Source organism: Oxyura jamaicensis, chromosome 8 (genome assembly GCF_011077185.1).
Source record: "Oxyura jamaicensis isolate SHBP4307 breed ruddy duck chromosome 8, BPBGC_Ojam_1.0, whole genome shotgun sequence".
In the NCBI taxonomy this organism is placed as follows: domain Eukaryota; kingdom Metazoa; phylum Chordata; class Aves; order Anseriformes; family Anatidae; genus Oxyura; species Oxyura jamaicensis.
In genome coordinates, this window is record NC_048900.1 from 31,059,923 (window position 1) to 31,072,554 (window position 12,632).

Sequence of the window (12,632 nt, forward strand, 5' to 3'; positions counted from 1 at the left end):
TTGGGTTGAGGGAGTTGGCTTTGCTTGTCCAAGCCATGTTTCCAGCGTTTCACCGCAGCTCTTCTGCATAAAACTGCTTTAGAGGCAAGACATCTGTGCTGAAGTTACAAAATGTGAAAAGATAAAAATAAATCATGTAAATAATGTTTTTTTTTTCTATCTTACTAAGGAAAGTTCCACCTAATTCTGATTGTGTTCTGGGGCAGGAAATTTTAAGGGACAAATACATCAACATCAAAGCTGCCATATTCCAGGGCCGCGTTTTCATCGTCCTGTGCTTCATCGCCCTGTGCTCTCCAGAAGAATCGTGCGTGGGCTGTGCCCACGGCAGAGGCACCATGGCCAGGCCTTTGTGGTGGCCTGCTGCTGGCCTCCCCTGGCAGGGATGGAGCGCTCAGCACTGCCGCAGCACAAACGCCGGCTGAACGAGCAGCGTGTGCATCGCCACCAGGACTGGCACGGCTTGCTGGTAGTTGCTAATGTGGTTTGTAAAGGGAAAATGTACAGATGTGACACGGGAGTGTCACTGTAGTGTTCCGATAGCTTGCTCATAAGAGGGATTCTTTCAAGATGATTTCTGGTGAACCCTGTTTCTCCATCTAAGTCACATTTTGGCTGTGCCAAATCCTTCACCAGCAGACAGGGTGGTTTTGGGGCTTGCACTGTAAACTGGACCCCTGAGCTGATCCGGCTTGAAAACAATTCTTTTAAATCAAAAAGCAGTGGTGCAGCCCTGCAAACCCCTGCAGGTGGCTGCGGCTGCTGAGTGCACGTGTCCCGGCAGCAGGAACTGAGGCACGGGCGGCTGGTCACTCTGCTGGGCTTTTATTCTGACAGATACAACACACACTGATTTGGTACACAAACAGGCTAGTTTATAAGGCAAACAATGATTTCAAAGTAGGCTTCCCATTCACTACTGCTTCCATAAAATCTTTGACAGGAATACAACGTATTAAAACCAGTATTAGAAGTACTTTTGTACTGGAATTTAAATACATCACATAGGAGGCATCTTTAAAGAAAGGCAACAAAAATACACCTTCCCACTTGAAAAAGTAAGCGGGAAATAAAAACTTTAATTTATGCTAAAACTTTCTGATTCATTTTTGAAAGTGCGTTCCTCCAGCCATGTCACGTTACGGCAGGCATGGCTGGCAAATAGTGCTTAGACTGCTCTTCTGTAAACAAATTAAAAGCAGACATTCTTCCCCGTTTTCTGATATTTAAAGTAGATTCTCCTTCATATCATTGTGCACAAAGATGGAAAAAACTGACTTTTTCCAGATTCAGAAGTGTTCTACTTCACTAAGGAAAGGCATGGAGCAACAGAATTATTTTAAGTGAATGGTGAAACCATCCCTGACCTACTTAAGAACAACAAGCCCATGGCTATTTAATCGCTACCACATATTTGATTCTTTACGTTAAAGAAAAAACAGCATTTTCCTGTTGTGGCTGTAAAAGAGCTGATAAACGAGGTACTGAGTCAACTCTTCTCACAGCACGTTTCCCTCCTGACCGCTCGCTGTCCCTCGGCAAGCCATATGCTCTGGCCGTGCTGCTATTCAGAAATGGTTCGGTCTAATTATTAAGGTCATCCCGACATACTTTCCAAGGACTGGGCTTGTTTATTAGTTTTAAACAGTGTACACAAACTGAACAATATGAATCCTTTGGACAGAAGAGGCTTTGTATATCACAAAATAATGTTAAAAAATAAATAAATTTGAATCCTGCAAGATGTTTTTCCCAAGAGAACCATTGCATTTTTATTTCCTGGCACACACCCCGCTGTGCTGCCCGGGTGCTGACGAGGACACGGGCCTGGGACTGGCCGAGCTCCCCGTGGCTCTGCCCGGAGCAGCAAGGCTGGAGGAGGCAGTTTGCCTCCTGAAGCAGCTGGGGAGTGTTGCAGAACACAGGCAGCACCCTGCCAAATGTCAAAGTGCCTCGCCGTGGTGGTAGGCTGGCCCTTGAGTGAAAGTAGGACTTCAGCTTTTATGTGGCGCTCAAATGCACCCCCCTGCCTCCACATTACGTTTATGCAGAGAGTGGCTTTTGCTGTCAGATTAATTATTTCTGATACGAAGGTACACAACTAGACTATGCAGCAGTGGAACAAGAAAAGTGAGTAGTTGGTTTCTCTTTTGAGTAGTTACTTTTACAAACAAAGGAAGGGAAGCAAAAATCAATTAAAATTCAATTTTCCACGAGAATTTCCTAGCAGATGCAGGATTATATTTGCCTTTAAATTTGAATTTAATTTGAATTGGTTATTATTGGCACAAAGTATATGTTGTACAACCTCACAATATATTGTATTTTATTGTATTGCATGGAATTTCACCAAAGAGACCATTAGACAGGAGCCATTAGAGGCTATCCTCTAGAAAAAGGGCAAAGAAAATAGGAAAAAATGCAGTCCTTGTGAAAATAAACTTCAGATGTGACACAAATGGGTTAGAACTCAGTTTTCTAATAAAACCTGAAATTTACCTGGAGGAAAGATTTGACTGATGGACATAATTCTACCCATCTCTTTCAGTCTCCATTATTTGAAAAATTCCCAAAGCTGCCATATCTCTCAAATTTGTCTTTTTGGAGGAAAGAAGAAAGAGATCAGTTGTTTTTAGGTAATACTTTGGCTACTGTGTAGAGCATTTTAATAATTAAGAAGTTTTGAGTGGTATCTTCATTACTTAAGAATCACTTGATGTTCATTTGATTCCCAGACATGTGCATTTCCAAATAAAACCACCCATATGAAAGCAGTATTTCTGGCTTTGTAAACCTTTGCCATTTATCTACAGGAAGAAGAACACTTACTGTCACTTACAATCTGTTTATCACTCTCTCCATCTGCGCAAAGTAGTTTTATAGTGTGCTTTGCTAACGGCAATTCTTGTTATGCCTGGGTGTTTCACAGGTTGCTGTTAAAAAAAAACATAAACCACAGATTTCTCACTTTATGCTATGTGTCCCGATGCTATGTCCTACTCAGCAGATAAGCTAACTTTAGCATCCACGCAGAATGAGTACTCCTCAGGACAATATGTGTCATGAGACACAGGCTACATTCAGTTCTCAAAAGAGACTGATGATTTACCATCACTGGTACAATAGAACCTTTTCAGTTTTAAGCCGTGGAAATCTAAATAAAATCTGAGTTTTATCTTCCTTTAATTCTTGTACTTTTTGCCCCTTTCTCTCCTTGTTCCTCCAGAAAAAAAGGAGGAAGAAAGACTCTCTGAAACAGATAATCTTAGCATTAAGATTATACATAGGAGTGGGTCTCTTCAGTAATTAAGCTGTTGAATCTCTTCCAAATGTCCCCTGATAGGAAAATCATTTTTTTCTACCTTAATGTAAGAAAAAAATCCCTCCAGACTCTATTTTAGACACACAAAAAGTCATGTTCTGCAGCTCAGTTAGGAATTGCAATAACAACAGAATTTAGCAACAAACCCACTTGCTTTGTCTATTTTGAGAATTTTTGGCACGTTGGATAAATAATAATTTGGCACTATAAGGCCACTCAGTAATGCCGTTTTCAGCTATTTATGCAGATGCGAGCGCGGAACAAACACCCTGATTCACAGTAAGATTTAAAACCACTTGTTGGCGAAAGCAGTTTCCATGCAAGTGGATCAACGTTCCTTCACGCCGCTGTCCGTCGGATTTCATCTGACAACGTGATTGATCTCTCTTTCCACTCGTTGTTAGAGCACTTGGAGACAGCGTTGGCTGCTTGACAAAACTTCTGCAGGAGGATCTTTCTTAGTAGCAGATAAACCCACGGATCCAGTATCTGATTTAGTGAGGCCAAGCGCACAGCTGTCAAGAAGAAATTGCACTCTTTGTGCAGTTCTGAGCTTTGGGCTTCTGCAAAGAATCCCTTACAGTATTCAAATGACGTGTGGCTGAAGATCATCTTCAGCATCGTTATCTAAAGAAAGTTAGGAGGAAAAAAACAATACATGTTAAGAGACCAGATCTGTATCAGTATATGCAAATACCCCTGAAGATAAAATCCTGCCAAGGGATTTTTTCCTTCCTCACTGATTTCAGACCATGGCTGTAACAAGTAAGCAAGCTCTGAGAGAGCAGCTCAGACCGTGTGCATGTAAAATGAGCACGACAAACTTGTTACCTCCCAGCCACCCATCAGGCTGGTCTGCAGATCCCATGCTAACGCGAGGAAGCACACGCTGCTCCTCTGCCTGACACCTAGCAGCAAGCTGTGTGCTAAATCCCGGCAGCTAGAAAGAGAAATCACTGCCCTGGCAAAATTGATTCCGAGGGACTCATTTTATCATTTCCGTATTATCAGAATTACAAACAACTGCTGAGTAACGCCTAATGAGTAGTTCAAAATTATGTTACGAACAGTAGATGTCAAGAAAAAGAATCTCAAATACTAAAATGTCTAAATTCCTTGTAAAACTAGCATGTTTTATTCTATGACATGTAAATTAGACTTTAAGGTAAGCTATTCTGCTTATGAACTGACCCAAAATAAAAGGGTTAATGAAAGCGCTTTGGACTAGAGGACAAAAAAGTATTTTATGTCAACTAAAAAAAAGATTTTGTTTTGCCAGAAGCCGCAGACGGCATTTTGTGTTAACCTGACCTCTAACCCCCGCCTTCTGCCCTCAGCTCAGCTCCCTCAGCACAACCAGCGATGGATTCAGGAATCCATTTCCCACGACATCCAGACTGGCACGACTGAGACTGTACTGGCACAGCGAAATGTTTCACATGAGCACAAGTTTCCGTGGCTGGCGTCTCCCACAGCTCCAGTGGCAGCCGAGCGCTACACGTGGGTCGGTGCCGCTGGGGCTGAAGGCGAGCAGGAGCGGCGGCATTCTCATTTACTGCAGCGGTTACGCAGCACGGGGCTGCCCCGGGTGGTGCGTGGTGGCAGATCTCAGGACACAGCTGCCCCTCAGGGAAGGCAGGCTGCGGGGGCTGCAATAGTCACTCACTCGTTTAAGACGAGGCAGCTTTGCCTCCAAGGCCGCTGGGCTACAGGACTCACAGTCGGTAAGGGACGTAGTGACTGAAGGCTGCAGGGCAATGATTCAGTCAACTAAAATAAGGACACTTTGGGCTTCCTTGTCTTCCAAATCTTGCTTTACAACTGCCAGTGAAAGGAGCCTCAGAACACAAGGACACCTGCACGCCCGTGTGACAGCCCAGAACTGCAAGGCGCCGCTGAGGGCTGGTTTGCCGCAGGCTGTACAGGAAACCCGCAGCTGAAGGAGGGCTCGGCCCGGCAGTGCTGCCCAGCGCAGGGCTCCGGCTGCCGGAGGGTGGGCTTTGAGTCACCGGGCTGCTGCTCAGCCAGGTAAAAAGGGACAGAAGCTTTCCGTCATCTCGATAAAGATGGTGAGATAGTGCTGGGTGTTGTGATGCTCTCATATACCAACATACAACTACGGGAAGTATGAACCGTGTTTTGAGAGATGTCAGATATATTCATTTCCCATGGTTTAGTTGGTTGGTATCTGCTGCCTAAAGTTTTCCCCTTAACAATCTGTATCAGCTGCAGCAGTTTTAAAATACATAACTTCAGAGGCATTTAGCTTGTTCTCTGCAGGTAAGCTACATTACATGTTGTATTGCAAAGTCTTCTCCAGGAGCCTACAAACACAGGGACCAAAACAACTTCTGAGCAGCGCTCGGTGAGCAGCGTGCTGCCAAGAGACGTGCGTGTCAGCTGCGTGATGGGGAAACGCCGGTGCTCCTGCGCCTGGCCGCACAGTGCGGCTCCCTGCTGCTCCACAGCAAGGCCAGGGCCGACGGGAGGACAGGGCCGGCTTTCGGATGCACCTCAGCAAGTCTGGTGCCCCGGTACGAGCCGAGCCTTGGCAGCAGGAAGCCACCCACCCCTCAGGACGGATGGTATGGGGCCTCTGTGCTGGGTTCACCGTGCGCTGAGCACGGGGCAGTTAACGCGTGACTCCTCTTGGACAGGTCCTGGTTTTGCTCGCAAATCTTCTCTGGTTGTGAACCGAAGGCCTCGTATGTCAGGAAATCCTGCAGGCTCGAGGCAGTAGGCCCACAGTCCCTGAGGTGGCCGCAGCGGATGGCAGGGAGGCGGTGCAGCACCACGCTGTGACGTGCCACGGGTTCACTGTGTCTGCGAGGGGGGTGCCAGGCACCAGACGGGTGCCAGTCCCAAATGTGCAGGGAACTGCCCAAGAGACCAGGCTCCCGGTCACTTACTGACAGCCCCGTGCAAGCTCCTGACCTTGGCCTCATAGGAGCCAGCACGACCTGCACCTGCAGCGAGCCCAGTCAGGGCTTTTCCCCAGCACCACTGCTGGGAGCAGGGCCGGCTGGCCAGGGAGCTGGCCGCGGGCAGCATTCGTCCTCTTGGAGGAATCTTCTGGGTGCCGGATCAATATCTGTGTGGTGGCCTGGGAAAGGCTCGGAGGAGTCCAGGAGACACGGCCACTCCAACAGCGAGGCAGAATTGTTTTTGTTTCTCTAAATAGAAGCAGCTGAGAATTCCATCTGCTGCATTTAATTTAAATAAAATGAAAAGTAGCCACTGGTGGAGGTTTTCAAAAATACATGATGCAGACCCAAAACACACCAGGCGGCCACGCACCAGACCCGCACAACCCCAGCTCCACCACGTGTTGCTGCTCTGCCCTCTCCGGCTGCCACTGGCTGTCCCCGTGGGCCCGCAGCACCTGTGGCACGCAGTGCCCCGCGCCCACCGGGCCCCGCAGCCCGGGGAGAGGGGCAGCCCCGAGGAAATGTGCTGTGCCCACACCACGGTCAACAGAACCCAAACCCTCTTTGTCATTCCCAGCACTGGGATTACTGCCCCAAAATCAGCTCTTCTAACCCGCCTTTGGGGAACCCTGCAGCAGCTTTGCAGACCTTGTTGTCTTGTTCTTTTGTTACCGAATCCATGGAGCTACAAAAATATTAGTCTAATAAAATGCATTTCTCAAGCACGCAACTGCTGTTTATTTTTGTCTTTCTTACATAATATTCCGTTACTGGAATACTTGTTGGGCCATCGGTGGCTCTACTGGAAATTTTATTTGATATCCTTAGAGGCCGTTTATCATGGCCTGTACTGGTCCTCTAAATTATTTGGAACGAAGACTGCAAAAAGAAGGGGCACAACATTAGGTGGAATAAAGTCAATAGAACTACACAATCTATGCCAAAAAAGCGTGGGCTCAAAATGCCTATAGTAATGTGATGGGTAATCACATTTAATTGAGAAGATAACAATCTGCCGTTACTGAGTGCAGTTTTACAATTAAGCTTCCGTTGCTGTGGCTTTTAAACCGATAGCCAATGCCCAGGCACGCTTTGTGAGGTATCTTCACAGCATTTTGAATGAAGTTTGCCTGCAGCTCACGAGAGATTTCCGGGTTGTTTCACAGGTTCCCAGCTAGCTGCCATCGCTCCGTGACACGCTGCCGCGGGCTGAACATGTTACGGGCAGTCTGCGTTGCTTCAGGGATCCAGGCGGCTTGCTGTCGCATTACTATTTGAAATGAACTTTGATTGTATTTAGGAAAAAAAAAAAAGACAAAGTCTTTCCCAAAGATATTTTCCCAGTTTTAGAAACTAGCTTTTTTTGACTGGAGATCACAAGGAATTCTCCGCAGCAGAGCTCTTTGTGCAGCACTTGGGCAGGGACAGGCTCAGGCTCCTTCCCTGCCCCAGCACTGCAGAGCCCCAGTTAGGAGGCACTTATCAAAATCCGTGGGGCCACAGGGCTGCTATCTGCAGTAAAGGATGGACAATAAAACAGTTGCTATGCTTGCAGGTATGTATTTTTAGGCAAAGCTAGAGCTGTGAGTAGCTGCTCTGGAATGTGGGGTAAGAATCCGATGTGAACTTCCCGGTCCCAAACTGCAAAATCTTTTCATGAGATAGCTTCCAAAAATCCAAGCATGTTTTCTATGCATCATGAAGACAGGAGGATTTATCTGTTTACACTGCTTCTCCTCTCCCATTAGTCCTAATCTGTTGCTGCAATAATTCGCTGCCACATAGCAAAGAAAGCTGAAGAAGGAATACAGGGTTCTCCTGATGAAGTACGAATAATGGCTGTGGTGGGTGAGCTATGCAGAAGCCCCGATGGAGACACAATACCTATAGTCACGTACCACCTTATTTTAAAGTCAATTTGGATGTACTTCTACCGCCTCTGTGGAAGCTAAGGCAGAATGGAAGACCTCAGCCCGAGCAAGCCAAATGTCATTGCAGCTCCACGCTCCTTGTGGAGCCCTGAAGGATTCCCCTTGCTTGGAATGGATGTGGATTTCTTCCTTAGAGTAGAAATACTGCCTGTCGCAGGCAGAGCTAGGACAAGCCCACACATCTGCCAGTCCCACAGGACTGCAGGGTGACCTCAAGCACATCCCCTCTCTGTTTCTGTGAAACCCACGCTAGTGAAATCACTGGCAACCCTCTTGGAGAACTGATGGAGAAGGCTGAGGATTTCAATACGAAAAGCCTGTTTGCAGAAGGGCCGTAACGCAGGGAATCATGACAGAGCCCAGTGACGTCTAGCAGGCTTCCAACAGGCACGTGCTCTAAGTTTTACTGCCTGGTTGTGCCCTTACCTAAGACAAATATAGTCTGGCAGAATCCAGCCTTTTGGCAGGTCCACGGTTGTTCCTTGCAGCACACAAACCGCAGCCTCCAGGAGGCTGACACCTGCACCAGGCGGCTATTTCGGCGTCAGACGGGAGTGGAGCACCGCCAGGAAGCTGCGGGTCGATGGAAGTCAAGGTGTCTGCAGCGCAGCGATACCACTGCCTCCTCTCCCTAAGTCAAGGTGCTTTCCATAGCGGTTTTGTGCATTTAAAAATATTACAGAATACTACATTTATAATAAAAACACCTGTAGAGGAGAGTGTCATTGATTTCTGTCTGATGGGAGGGTTAAGGAGAACATGTATATTGAAATAAAAAGCAGCAAAATACCTGAGCAGTTCGGCTTTAAATAGCCTTGAAAGCACCCTGGGAGTGAATAATTTTGTAACCTGGAGATGCTAAAAGCATTATTATGAGAATTACAGTCTGTGCTGCAGCTGTGCTTCTGTGCAAACAAAGAACAGCTTTATCCAGGTTACCTCAAACTCGTTTCAGTCTGCCGTTGGCTTATTCCAGTGGGTATGTTCAACAGCTGAACACCAAAACAAACAGAGGATTGGCGCAGACTGGAAACCGCTCATGATAAAGCAATACCTTATGTAAGTGGAGCATTTTTCAGGTTCTCCATGCTGAATTCAAGTAAAGTCTTGATGCACCATAAGAGATCTCATGGCTGCGTTATGAATACAGCTCCTCTCTTCTACCCAACTTCCCATAAATCCTGGGAAGGAGGGACGCTTCATTAAGCTGTTCAGTGCGCAGCCGCTATCACCAGAAGTTTTGCTTTTCTGTTAAATCCGATTTGATATTCTCATTTTCATCAACAGATCAAGTCTGTGTGAAGGGGCATTGTTTCTATTAGGCAAACAGTTGTCAGCATCCATTGTTTTTCAGTTATAAAGCTCTGACTCTTTTTTAATCTAAAAAAAACCCTAGATTCCTGTTTAAATGAGGTTTCTCACAACTGCTAAATGATGCAGCTATAGGTTAAATGAATTCTATCATTTGGCTTTCACCGAAAATGCACTTGCCTTGCTCCATGCTCACTCCTCCAAAAACCTGGCCTCTTATTCCTAATTTGTCCTTTGTAGTTGTATAGAAAAAATGGAAGTACAAAACTGGTGTAGCCTGACGCTTGATTCTGACGCTACGAAGCCTGGCAGGCACGCTGACCAGACGGAGAAGCTTTGCAGGACCCTACAGCCCAAGCCATAGCTTTGCAGCATTGCCGCTGTGCTGTGAAGCGAGCTGTTTGGAGATTCACCCCAGACTGCAGCTGCTCCCCAGCCGGGCAGCACCAGCCGCAGCAGGAGCAGCAGGGCTGCCCAGCAGCGTCCTCCCTGCAGCTCTGCTCTCACCCGGAGCGCCGGGCTGCTCGCCAGGGCTGGTGGCGCCGACCTCCCAGCCCTGTCTGCGGCCCCAAGAGCCGCGGCTGCCTCTGACCCACGGAGTGCTTACAGCAGCTCTGCCCTCGGCTTGATCCTCACGCCGCGGGGGCCTCCTTTCCACTTCCCGCAGGTCCATTCAGCTGCACTGGCTTGACCTCTGGCTTTTAAGTCTGCAAAAATACCACTGGAAGCAAACCACCCAAGGGAATCCCTGCATCGTCATTGATTTTCCAGAGCATTCATGTTCTGAAGGAAGAGAAGAGATGTCTCTCATCTCCTTTTTGCTCTATGCTACGAGGCTGGTTAACCCCCCCACGCTTTGGTGGAAGATGGCAAAGAACAGGGCAGAACCTGCTGCCAGATGGGGAGAATACAAAACCTAGGACTGAGAGGCAAATGCATTTCCTGCATTTAATAACGGCCTTCTCATGTTTTCATCCTTTTAATTACGGAGGACAAACATGTGGCAGTTAACTTCTGGAGAAATAAAGAGATCCCAACGTCTTCCTTTGGGACTTGGCTGTACCCATCGGTGGGACAGCTGGACACTCCTAGCGGAGATGTGCCATGGTCTGGAAAGGGCCAGCTAAGCTCTCTGTGCACAGTGGGAGAAAAATCCTTCCGAGGCCACACAGTACCTGTCACGTAACTGCAAAATCATTACAGCAAGCTTCACCCCTTTGCTGCTTAAGGATTCCAAGCACAAACTCTCCAGGAGTCACACTGTTCTCTGGCAGCAGGACAAACTGCTATAGAGGGTACTGGACTCCTAGATGTGCCCTCATCCCATACAGTAGGAGCAGAGATGGATTCAGCTTCTTCCACTCCTAAACCATGAGGAAGGATTTATCCCAGCTTGACAAAAAGGGGCACAAGTGAGGAAGAACAAAATAATGGAAAGAAATTCAGGGGTGCTTTAAAAAAAAAGGAAAACAGAAACAAAAAAGCCGGAAGCTCTGCCTTAAATAAGATGGAGTGAGCAATCTGCTGAAACTAGCGGGCACTTACAAAGTCACACACTGTACCTTTCCTCATAAACCACAGAGATAAGTTTTGGTGCAAAGCAGGAGCAAATAGAAAATATGAACTAACTCCTTCCCATCAGCACAGGGCTCTGCCACAAAGGGGCTGGATGAACTTACTGACAGGTTCACCTCAACAAGGGAGGTTCCAGCCCCTTCACATCCCAATTGTGCTACCCACTAGGTAAACCTCCCCGCCTGGCTGCAGAGGGCAGGGGTGCAGACCCTGTCCCACCGCCATCCCACCCTGCCTGTACATCTCCCCATCGCCTGCCTGTTGCTCACAGCGCTGCTGACCTCAGTGCCCACCTCGCAGACCCACCGTCTCCTCACGCCCTTTCCTCTTCCTCTTTACGTGACCTTTCTTGTCCTCATCACCGCTCCCTTCTACGGCATTTCCTTGGTCTTGTTTTTCCCCATGCGCTGCCCTGTGCCCACCTCTTGGACCGCTCCCTGCCTCTCTCCGACCAGCACCCACACCTGCCACCCCCAGGGCTCCATCCCTGTCCCAGCTGATGCCCCCGCTTCCTTTCCCCTCGTGGCCACGGTGCCCACGAGGAGCCTGAGCCACCGGTGGGCGCAGGGCCCGGGAAGGCTGCGGCGGCCGAGGCGGTGACCTACCAGCAGCGGTGACCAGCACGCCGAGAGGACGCACATGATCCCCAGCAGCTGGATCAGCGTTTCCGTGGTGATCCGCCCCCACTGCTTGCTGGAGCGCGGCGTGGCCGCTTTGGTCCGACAGCGAGACACCAGGGCCTCGATGGTGGCCAGGTTGCACGCCACCGTCAGCACCAGCGAGAAGAGCCCCAGGCCAGCGAAGGTGGAGGCGAAGAAGCTCCCGGTGAGCTCGTCGTCGCCCGTGCTGATGAAGCACCAGGTGCCGGGCCACTGCAGCGTGTAGCGGCCCAGGCCAGCGATGGGCAGGAGGGCGAAGGAGACCACGGCCAGCCAGATGCTGAGCAGCGCCGTCTTGGTCATCCTGGTCTTCATGTGGCTGGCGTACCAGTGCGGCACGCGGATGGCCAGCGTCCTCTCCACGGCCATGGCGCTGGCGATGAAGAGCGGGCAGAGGCCGAAGACGGTCATGCTGAAGCCGAAGAAGGCGCAGAGGCGGCCCGAGGGGTCGACGGCGGCCCAGGTGCGGTCGGACAAGTAGACGGAGATGACGATGGGGCTGGTGAGCAGCTGCCCCGCCAGGTCGGTGAGCGCCAGGGAACCGATGCACAGCAGGAAGGACCGCTTCCGCCGGTTCTCCTTGGCCCGGTAGCTGCGGGACACCAGCAGCATGGCCAGCGCGTTGCCCACGATACCCGTGATCATCATGGTCAGCGGGAACGCCACCGACACGGCGCCGCAGCCCTCGGCCGCCCGCCCGGTGCCGTTGCCCCGCGGCCGCATGGCGCCGGGCTCGGTGCCGTTGGGGCCGCCCTGACACAGCGGGCGGCGGCTCATGGCGGCGGCGGCGAGCCCCGGCCCCGCTCCCGGCCCCGCTCCCGTCCCATGGCGGAGCCCCGCGGGCAGGCACCGGCCCGAGGCGCGACACTGGCGGCCCCGCGCCGGGCGGCGGCCGTTAAAGGCGGGG

The 12,632-nt window shown here is 49.6% G+C and overlaps 1 protein-coding gene across 1 annotated transcript; it reads right to left on the reverse strand.

The window, feature by feature from the left end:
• Positions 1-809: 809 nt before the first annotated feature.
• Positions 810-12,563, reverse strand: PTGER3 (prostaglandin E receptor 3). The gene is made up of 2 exons (XM_035333557.1): positions 11,672-12,563; positions 810-3,949 (listed from the first exon to the last, which is right to left on the reverse strand). The coding sequence occupies exons 1-2, from the start codon at positions 12,500-12,502 to the stop codon at positions 3,662-3,664; spliced, it is 1,119 nt and encodes a 372-aa protein (XP_035189448.1). The 5' UTR covers positions 12,503-12,563; the 3' UTR covers positions 810-3,661.
• Between the last annotated feature and the right edge of the window lie 69 nt (positions 12,564-12,632).

Coding starts and splice junctions, on each gene's coding strand:
- PTGER3 (XM_035333557.1), bottom strand. CDS start 12,502: ATGAGCCGCCGCCCGCTGTGTCAGGGCGGCCCCAACGGCACCGAGCCC. Junction 3,950..11,671: donor CGTGCTGGTCACCGCTGCTG/GTAGGTCACCGC, acceptor AACTTTCTTTAG/ATAACGATGCTGAAGATGAT.